General features: G+C 41.2%; 1 protein-coding gene across 1 annotated transcript in view; it reads right to left on the minus strand.

The window, feature by feature from the left end:
• Positions 1–7,249: 7,249 nt before the first annotated feature.
• The window catches only part of LOC138955157 (uncharacterized), a 19,482-nt gene continuing 15,118 nt past the window's right edge, over positions 7,250–11,613 (minus strand). Inside the window, exons 4-5 of the mRNA XM_070326820.1 lie at positions 7,845–7,898; positions 7,250–7,397 (exon numbers count right to left, since the gene is read on the minus strand). Coding sequence (XP_070182921.1) covers positions 7,342–7,397; positions 7,845–7,898 — 110 coding nt within the window. The 3' untranslated portion in view covers positions 7,250–7,341. The remainder of the gene's footprint in view (positions 7,398–7,844; positions 7,899–11,613) is intronic.

The raw sequence follows: 11,613 nt of genomic DNA on the forward strand, positions 1-11,613 counted from the left end.
ACAGATATATGCACGCGTACAGACGCACATGTATACACGCATACATATACAACAAACATACACATACACATACACTAGTCTTATCCACACACACACACACACACACACACACACACACACACACACACACACACCTAAAGTGTGGATGGTTACCTAAGAGGCGGCACTGGGTGTAGTGCCTTTCTAGTGCACTTGCACTACAACAGCACTGGGTGCAGTACTCGCTCCGGCATCGAAGAATTTTGCACTAAAAAATGCACAAAATTTGACCTATTTCGTCGCCTATAGAGGACGGAAAGAATGTCATTTTGAACATTGTTATGACATTCTTTCCGTCAAAAAAGTCAATTTAACGGTGTCAATTTAACCATAAGGCAACCATCCACACGTGTGGACGGAAAGAATGTCATTTTGAACATTGTTATGACATTCTTTCCGTCAAAAAAGTCAATTTAACGGTGTTAAATGAAGCGACCATCCACACAATTAGGTTGCCATCCAGAGTTTAGGTTGCCATCCACGTGTGGATGGTTGCCTTATGGTGATTTAGGCAACCAAACCTGTGGAAACATGGGTACACACACACACACACACACACACACACACACACACACACACACACACACACACACACACTAAAATTAATATGATTTCTTTGTGCCAGGAAACTTCTTTCTTTTTTTTTAAAGATTTTAAATGCGGATGCGCGTCTCAACGTAATGCTTGACGTCGAACAAATGTTCTAGTGAGAATTGAGACCTTCATTCACGAAGTATGGGTGCTTTTATTTAAAGATAAGTGATCAAAAGAAATGCACAAGGCCTACACAATTACAAAGTGGTCCAAAACAAAGCGCCCTATTTGCCCTTTGATATCAATTTAGACTGCGAAGAGAAATTAAAAAAACGTTTTCACAAAACAATAGCAGAACGATGGGAGATTATTGTCTTGAAAATTTGGTAGAAACTGGTCTGTCCTTAGTAGTTGGTAATATGCTGTATCCAGGCTCTTATTCGTAGAAGAACTGCTGCAACAGGAACGTTGAAATTGTCCATGACTCGTCCAACCATGTCAGCTGTCAGCTTGTTTGCGCCTGATGTCGTCCCACAGAGCTGCCAGGGTCTGGGGATTGTTGCCGTAATATATCCTGTCCTTAGGGTACCCACACAGTCAGTAGTCGATGGGGGGGGGGGGGGGGGGGGGGGGGGGGGGGGATCAGAGGAGTAGGGTGGCCAAGGGAAGTCAGTGCGTCGTGAAATGAGTCTATCACCAGGGAAGTGGAGCCTGGGTAGAGCATAGATACTGTTGTTGCTGTAAGTTTATTGCTACTGTGACAGGGGAGGCTACCGCTCCTTTCACAACGGACTCTGCACCCGGGTTGTTGGCCTTTGAAGTCAACACCTGTGGTTTGTAGATTTCTGTTTGTGATGGGGTCTGGTGGTTTCCGATTGTCTGTATGTTCATGGAAACCTTCGGGTTTGCATAACAGTTTTTATAGGGCTAAGAAATTAGCCCTAACATTTTCAATCCTGTTTGATTGCACTTCGCCTCCCGAGGTGATCGTAGTGTTACGGCACACGGTTACACTACGTTAGTTTGTTAGAATGTATGTGTATTTGATGTTTAAATAGTATGGTTTTAGAAAGCGCGGAGAGCATAGTTTCCTGTGGTTGGCGCTATATAAGTTGTCATTATTATTATTTAAGTTATTGAGACATCACGGTGCGCTAAGAGATTTATAGAGCAAATCGAGAAAATGAATTATTGAACGAAGCGCAAAGCGCTGAGTTCAATAATTATTTTCAAGATTTGCTCTATAAATCTTAGTGCACTGTGATTGTTTCAATAACGATATTGTCAGTAACGACAATAGATTAGAACGTTTAGATCAATTGTGGACAGGTCGAGTTAGATCTACTTTTGTGTGTGTGTCGGCTTTGCATATGTCGGGGGTATTGACGGTTTAATCGCTGACCATTCATTTTACGATTTGATTACCCTCTGTACCATTTCATCGAGTAGCAACTAACAGTATGAGTTACAGTTGTGCGAAATGTACCCGTTAGCATACAGTTTCACTTATATATTAATTACTAGAGGAATACCCGGCTTCGCCGGGGTGAATCGCGAGACAGAGACAGACAGCGTGGCGGTTCACCACAATCACCTTTGAAGGCGAAGTCCTGTCAAACGGGATTGAGAATTTTAGAGCTTATTTCTTAGCCCTATATTATCTGCTGTGGTTCTCCAATGCCAGAACATACAGACAGACAAAAACCGCTAGACCCCATCACAAACAGAACTCTACAATCCACAGGTTTTTGCCCACACACACACACAAACACACACACACACAGAGAAGCCGTATATATATATGTATATCTATATCTATAAATATATAGAGATAGGTGAGAGTGTATTTTTCGCGTGGCTATAAATTGATTCGACCTTTTCACTTTGACAGTAAGAACAACTTACGGGTGCAAGGGAAGCGTTCTGGACAGCGCAGTGACATTCTAAAAATAGTAACTTAGAAACGGGAATATGGATTGAAGCCACACGAAGGCGCAAAACACTGGAGAAGATAAGGAAGAGTTACTGGGAATGGTGAATTCGCCGGGGTGAATCGCGAGACAGAGACAGACAGCGTGGCGGTTCACCACAATCACCTTTGAAGGCGAAGTCCTGTCAAACGGGATTGAGAATTTTAGAGCTTATTTCTTAGCCCTATATTATCTGCTGTGGCTTCTCAAATGCCAGAACATACAGACAGACAAAAGACGCTAGACCACATCACAAACAGAACTCTACAATACACAGGTTTTTGCCCACACACACACACAAACACACACACACACACACACACACAGAAGCCGTATATATATATATATATGTATATCTATATCTATAAATATATAGAGATAGGTGAGAGTGTATTTTTCGCGTGGCTATAAATTGATTCGACCTTTTCACTTTGACAGTAAGAACAACTTACGGGTGCAAGGGAAGCCGTTGTGGACAGCGCAGTGACATTCTAAAAATAGTAACTTACAAACGGGAATATGGATTGAAGCCACACGAAGGAAGGGAGATAAACGCAAAACACTGGAGAAGATAAGGAAGAGTTACTTATAATGGTGAAATGAACACAAAAACCAAAATCGGTTCAGCGCTGCGCGCTGAGAGCACGTGTTGAAATATCTCATCGATGATATTGTGTCCGGGGTGTAGCTGAATACGGTGTCCAAATTTGAAAAAGATCCACCGAGAACTTTGGCGTTGTGATGTGGTGTAGCGGCTTTGGTGTGTCGGTATAGGGGCCCGGGTAGCTGAGGTGGAACCAAAATCGGTTCAGCGCTGCGCGCTGAGAGCACGTGTTGAAATATCGACCAGGTTGTGTCCTGTCCCGGGTCTACCTGAATATGCCCACCAAATTTGAAGCAGATCCATCGAGAACTTTGGCCGTGCATCGCGAACTCACACACAGACAGACACACAGACAGACACACAGACAGACACAAGTCGTATATATATATAGATTGGTATACAAAACAACATGTACCGAAATGTTCTATGCTCCCCAAAAATTGAACGACCCCCAAGCAACTGAGTGGCGCCCCCTGATGTCAAACGACTCAAAGCACATTCGTTCCCTCATTCGCAAAAAAATAATGTTGGCATGTTATTTCTCGCAATGTACCTGCATTCATCTGGGAGGTTGGTGATTACATGGTAAGAATGTTGCCTTCGCGTATTCTGTTTACATCGTAGTTGTCTTGAAATATGCGAAAACCGTTCATTTCAGTCCTGAACTGATGATGTCGTCTGCTACATATACGAGTAGGACAGTCTATTGAATCAGTCGACTTCCAAATTAATGCTGCTTTGTCCAGCTCGAAATCTGTCAGAAAAAAACTTCTGCTTTTACCCGCGGGAAATGTTACGGTCAAGCAATCATTGTTTGGTCATGAAGAGACTAACACAGCGGCTGAGAAGAATCTTCGCAAGTCAAAAGAAGAGGCCCAGACTCACTGTGGGACAGGCGCATGAAATCTGTCAGAAAAAACACTTCTTCGTTTAGCCGCGGGACATTTAGGGTCAAGCATCATTTGGTAATGTGGAGGAGATAAGCTACATGCCACTAACACGGAGGATGAGAAGAATCTTCTCAAATCAAAAGAAGGGGCATAGCCTTGCTTTGGAAAAGGGCGGAAGAATACGCTCTCTGGAAAAGTTAGCGCACTCCAAGAGTTTTAAGCGCATTGACATTAGCCAATCAACTGTTTCACATCAGTCATGTGACACCCGTACTTACTGACAATTATTAGTATCATTTAAGTTATTGAGACATCCCAGTGCACTAAGGGATTTATAGAGCAAATCGGGAAAATTCATTATTGAACGAAGCGCATTTTCGAGATTTGCTCTATAAATCCCTGAGTGCACTTGGATTGTTTCAATAACGATATTGTCAGTACCGCCAGAGAAAAAAGAAGATTCAAAACGCACATTTTGCTTCGCGCATTTGGATAGGCGTAACTGTGTGGTCAGGTTTGTGTCAGATCTACTTTTGTGTGGGCTGTCTCAAGTGTGTCGTGCTTTCGTCACACGCAAACTCTTGTTTTATAATTTCTGTTGGTAAATTCCAGAGTAGCGTTAAGCTAAAAAGTGATGATCTTTCATGCAGACCTCATTTAAACTCGGAGAAAGGACTGTGCTCTTAGTTATTTGCGATTCGAAACCTTCATCGAGCTTCGACAGATTGACTGTGCAGAGTGTTGCCCCTTGAATTGACTCCAAGGCCACGGTTAGCACATTTTCAAAGTAAATGTGGTATGTTTCTCGTGTTGTATCTTTACTCATCGGGGAGTCTGGTACTATATATGAACGGTAAGAATGCTCTGAACTCTACACGTATTATATCCCCATCGTTTGTTTGTTCACATTTGCCCAACATGTTAATTTGCTGCGGGGTTTATGTCGTCTGCTAGGCGGCTTTGGCAATCGAACCAATGAACTGCAGTCTCATTTAAAAAAAAAAAAATTGCTCGTCTGCACGCATGAGGCAGGCTGGTAATACGTTTTATACATGGTAAGAACGTTCTTAACCCTACACGTTTTTGATTCCGATTGCTGTTGCCTTGAATTAATAATTGGGAAACCATTCATTTACTGAACTAATGCAGTCGACTTTCAAATGCTGGTCTAGCTGGTACGTTATCGGAATAACACTTGTGTTTTCTGTTTGCCGCTGGGAATTTTATACTAACTCATCATTAATTTTGGTAATGTGGTTAATAAGCTACATGCCACTAACACGGCATATGAGAAGAATCTTTGCAAGTCAAAACTAGAAGAGACCATTGTGGAAGAGACACAGCCGCTTCTATTTTTAGATCAGTGGGATTCACTGTGGCACAGGCGCCTGCGATCTGTCAGGAAAAAAAACACTTCTGCTTTGAGCCGCAGGAAATTTATGGTTATTTTTTTGTAAAGTGAAGAATATAAGCTACATGTCATTAATTAATTCTGAGGATGAGAGTACAGTCTTGCTTTGGCAAAGGGCGTAAGAATACGCTCTGTGGAAAAGTTAGAGCACTCAAAGAGTGCCGCGCTAACAGATTTAAGCGCATCGCCATTAGCCAATCAACTGGTTCACATCAGTCATGTGACACCAGTACTTACTGACAATTATTATTATTGTTATTATTTAAGTTATTGAGACATCCCAGTGATTTATAGAGCAAATCGAAAAAATTCATTATTGAACGAAGCGCATAGACACACACACACACAAACATAGCCTACTCACACACACACACATTCATATAAACACACACATGCACACACACACACACACACACACACACAAACAAACACTCACATAAACACACACATGCACACACATACACACACACACACACACACACACACACACAAACAAACACTCACATAAGCACACACACACACACACACACACACAGACACACACACACACACACATACACACTCGCACACAAACACTCACATAAACACACACACTCACACACACACACACACACACACACACACTGTGCTTGCCCTTGAGTTGCTGTAAGATTTTAAGATGACTTATGTAAATTCTGGAGGATGTCTTTTGATTGCTACAAAGAACCGACGCGCTCAAAATAAAACAAACACTTGAATAGAAAAATTAAACAAAGTTTATTTTGGATTGGTATACTTGTCAATGTCATAGGAATCCGGAATCAGTTCGTAATATTAATATATAAAAGGCTAAACATAAACCTATGGAGGGGAGCGTGGCGGAAAAACTGATCTAAGTTTAGAATATGAATTGATACTAAAATGTGGAGTAGATATGACTAGCTTGAGTGGGAGGGCAGAACAGTAGAGTGTGGAGCGTGGAGCGTGAAGCGCGAAGCGCGGAGCGGTGGAAACTTTGACAGCATCTATATAATCTAAACAGGCTCAAGGCGAGCAACTAAACAGAACATTTACAAATTAACTTGATAAAAACTGGTCCCAGGAACAGAGCAAAAAACCTATCTATATTAAAAACATGTTGTTCCCTGAACGGCTTCCCAGCAAGTGACAACGAATACAGGCTATCCACCACAAAGGTGAACTAAAAGTTACTGCGCGTTACTACGGTTTTTACTGTTACAAAGCATGCGTCCCGTGCTCTCCGGGGAAAATCTCCATAGGCTAGCATGGTGTCCAGCGTGAGCCATACAGGCACATGAAATTAATATCAGAAAAACGCCGGCCACACTCTCGTTTATAAATTTGTTCGTTACAATATTTAACATCAGTAAAACAAAAACAAAGGTCGTACCAGGACGTTCATACTTAATAAAGAAAACTAAAAGATAAAGAGCAAGCTAGACCCGCACGCGAACCTACAGAGGTGGCTGCAAGATGGGAACAAAAAGGTGCAACAGTGAAATAAGGAAAGAAAAGTGAAAGAAAAGAGGTGAGAAGGAGATCAGAAAAAGGGGAAGCCACCACCACGGAAAGTCGCATGCGAGTCAAGCTAGAAGCATGACAAAAACACAAGCAAAACAAAAAGAATCTAAATACACAGAAGGCTCCTTAGCAGGGGCATTCACACACACACACTCACATACACACACACACACACACACACACACACACACACACACACACACACACACACACAAACAAACACTCACATAAGCACACATACACACACACACGCACTAAAAGGCCGAAGACATTCACTGAATCAGTTCCAACATTTTATTGTTTTCAAATCGGTCATTGGTGATGCTGTGACATTTTAGACTGTCAGACAATGGTGTTCACAGACACACTTGATCAGGACTCATTGTCTGCATCCTTGGCGGCCTTTTTAATGCAATGGTTGAGCACCTCTGTGGAAATCAAATGACAATCTGTTTGATGGATGTCAGTATTTTCAATAAAGAGAGAGAGAAAGAGACCGAGAGAGAGTGAGATGACAGACAAACAGACAGAAAGAAAGACAGAGGAAGTGACAGACAGACAAACAGACAGACAGACAGACAGACAGACAGACAGACAGACAGACAGACAGACAGCATGAAGCGATATAAAAAAACCATTTAGTCAGTCAGTATCAAACTAAAAGATCAACACCACAAAGCAGTCATCGCCGAGAATGCATTAACACACACACACACACACACACACACACACACACACACACACACACACACACACACACACACACACACACACACACACACACACACACACACACACCACGACAATCGTCTCGATGCCCAGGCTATGTTAAAACATTTAGTCAAAACTTAGTTAAATGTTATGATGCAACTTACGCAGATCAGCCAGGAACTCGATGTACTCTGCCTGATCCAGCACGTCATCTCCACCTGGTGACGTAGTGATGACGTCGTTAGGTCAAACGCATCATAACCAAGCACACACAAAATTACAAACATGCGAAGAAGGTAAATAAAAACATAAAAACGGAGCAATTCCTCATCACACATTTGACACCCAGTAATAAGGCGAAAATGCGAAATAGATGGTCTGCCAACAAAATGTATATCAAAAACAGAAAACAGCGCAAGGCAGTACGATATAACCATATCGTCGTAATGTTCACGAGTTTTCATTCAACTAGCTGGGTAACAAAACTCATTGTCATCATTTTCACCAGTTTTCATTCACAAACACCTGGGAAATAAATCTCATGCAATAAATCCCCGGTTACCATAGTTGCAGGAAGCAGGTTATACATGGATAATCAAAAGCAAACCCAATAGAAACGCTCGGGGATTCTTCGGCTCTTTTCATTGGCGTTTCCCCAGACCTAAACCGACGACACTGCTTTGCAAAGTTCCAAAAACGAACTGGCAAACTGGCAAAAGTAAACCAAAAACCAAAACTACTTCATGAAAGGTCATAAATTCATCACAAACAAATGAAACCTAGCGATATGTTTTGTCTTCTTACAAAGTCATGGAGTGCCTTTATATGTGTTTCAATACACAGACGTTCAGAGAAACACAAACGTCAAGTTCAAGTCAAACCAATTGACCCCTGACACACAAATGTTGACCCGTGCACAAGACGTTGTATCGATAAACGAAGCGCAAATAAGAAATAATAATAAAAGCAAAGAACATAGCAACAAGATATGCAAACATCTAACAAAGCCGAGCAAGCAGACTGACAGGTCCAATGAAAAACAAAGAGGCAATGAGTCGGAAACAAGATCGCAATTATTTCCTTCGCTGCACGACACAAATCTTCTGTGACCTTTGACCCAACGTAAGCTTCCACATTTGATCACTAAGCTTAATATTTACAACTGAAAACCGAGGGAGTGGAATACCGAGAGGAACCTACAGAACTCAAACCTGACATATTTATCCCAACATTTTATGAACTCAAAACACAGAAAGTTGCTTTCACATGCCAGCTTTGATTGCAACAACGTGCTGGGGCCCCAAACCATGTATCATCAAAACGGAACTCGTGTTCACAAACACACACAAAAACACACACCTCGTCTGTCAACAAACGTCATATCATTGTCTAACTGTGAGTAACCATGCTAGCGCATAAGTACCGTATAATTCAAAGCACCGTATAATTCAAAGCACCGTATAATTCAAAGCACCGTATAATTCAAAGCACCGTATAAGTCAAAGCACCGTATAATTGTTTGAATAAGGGAAGAATGACAGACACACTTTCAAGTCAAAGCTATGACGTTCCCTACACAAGGTTTTGATAACGAACAGATAAGGGGCGTAACTCCTTAGTCATATTACAGTTGAAAATTCAAAGCGGGTCGGCTTCACTCAATTTCTTGGCATCAGAGGCTTGACATAAATTAGGAAAACAAATGGTTGGACCCATCATGGACCAACTAAAACGCTGTAGGGCAGAATTAATATGTTGATGGTATTTTTGAACGTTCTCAGCGTCATTGCAGGAAGTGGCGTTCTCAGCGTGCAGAAAGTGAGAGTCAAGTCCCTTTGTATCAACAACGAACATCTTTGCATCTTTGAATGCCTCGAAACGCATTTTGGTTGTCTCAAAAAGGGTGTAAACAAACGTCAACTTTTTCAATTTGTGTTGTAGAGGGTTTCGCATTTTTTACATGTGATAACATAGAATAATAATAATAGGCCGATCAAATTTCTCAACCAACCACACAGACGCATTGCAACAAATCTTACTTTCACTTTTTTACTTTCCACTTCCTGCAGTGACGATGAGAACGTTCAAAAATACCATCAAAATATTAATTCTGCCCTACAGCGTTTTAGTTGGTCCATGATGGGTCCAACCATTTGTTTTTCTAATTTATGTCAAGCCTCTGATACCAAGAAATTGAGTGAAGCCGACCCGCTTTGAATTTTCAACTGTAATATGACTAAGGAGTTACGCCCCTTATCCGTTCGTTATCAAAGCCTTGTGTAGGGAACGTCATGGCTTTGAGTTAAAAGTGCGACAGACACAGCATGTTAATCATAATATCTATGTCTGGGGCTGTCATTGGACAAACTAGATCACCAGACACAGCATGTTAATCATAATATCTATGTCTGGGGCTGTCATTGGACAAACTAGATCACCAGACACAGCATGTTAATCATAATATCTATGTCTGGGGCTGTCATAGGACAAACTAGATCAATAGACACAGCATGTTAATCATAATATCTATGTCTGGGGCTGTCATAGGACAAACTAGATCACCAGACACAGCATGTTAATCATAATATCTATGTCTGGGGCTGTCATAGGACAAACTAGATCAATAGACACAGCATGTTAATCATAATATCTATGTCTGGGGCTGTCATAGGACAAACTAGATCACCAGACACAGCATGTTAATCATAATATCTATGTCTGGGGCTGTCATAGGACAAACTAGATCAACAGACACAGCATGTTAATCATAATATCTATGTCTGGGGCTGTCATAGGACAAACTAGATCAATAGACACAGCATGTTAATCATAATATCTATGTCTGGGGCTGTCATAGGACAAACTAGATCAATAGACACAGCATGTTAATCATAATATCTATGCCTGGGGCTGTCATAGGACAAACTAGATCAATAGACACAGCATGTTAATCATAATATCTATGCCTGGGGCTGTCATAGGACAAACTAGATCAATAGACACAGCATGTTAATCATAATATCTATGCCTGGGGCTGTCATTCGACAAACTAGATCAACAGAAACAGCATGTTAATCATAATATCTATGTCTGGGGCTGTCATTCGACAAACTAGATCAACAGAAACAGCATGTTAATCATAATATCTATGTCTGGGGCTGTCATAGGACAAACTAGATCAATAGACACAGCATGTTAATCATAATATCTATATCTGGGGCTGTCATTCGACAAACTAAACTAGATCAACACAAACAGCATGTTAATCATAATATCTATGTCTGGGGCTGTCACAGGACAAACTAGATCAACAGACACAGCATGTTAATCATAATATCTATGTCTGGGGCTGTCATAGGACAAACTAGATCAATAGACACAGCATGTTAATCATAATATCTATGTCTGGGGCTGTCATTCGACAAACTAGATCACCAGACACAGCATGTAAATCATAATATTTATGTCTGGGGCTGTCATAGGACAAACTAGATCACCAGAAACAGCATGTTAATCATAATATCTTTGTCTGGGGCTGTCATTGGACAAACTAGATCAACACAAACAAGATGTTAATCATAATATCTATGTCTGGGGCTGTCATAGGACAAACTAGATCAACACAAACAGCATATTAATCATAATATCTATGTCTGGGGCTGTCATAGGACAAACTAGATCACCAGACACAGCATGGTAATCATAATATCTATGTCTGGGGCTGTCATTCGACAAACTAGATCAATAAACACAGCATGTTAATCATAATATCTATGTCTGGGGCTGTCATTCGACAAACTAAACTAGATCAACACAAACAGCATGTTAATCATAATATAATAATATAATATAATGGGGCGGGGATATAGCTCAGTTGGTAGCGCGCTGGATTTGTATTCAGTTGGCTGCTGTCAGCGTGAGTTCGATCCCAGG

This window comes from Littorina saxatilis, unplaced genomic scaffold (assembly GCF_037325665.1).
Source record: "Littorina saxatilis isolate snail1 unplaced genomic scaffold, US_GU_Lsax_2.0 scaffold_369, whole genome shotgun sequence".
Taxonomy (NCBI): Eukaryota; Metazoa; Mollusca; class Gastropoda; order Littorinimorpha; family Littorinidae; genus Littorina; species Littorina saxatilis.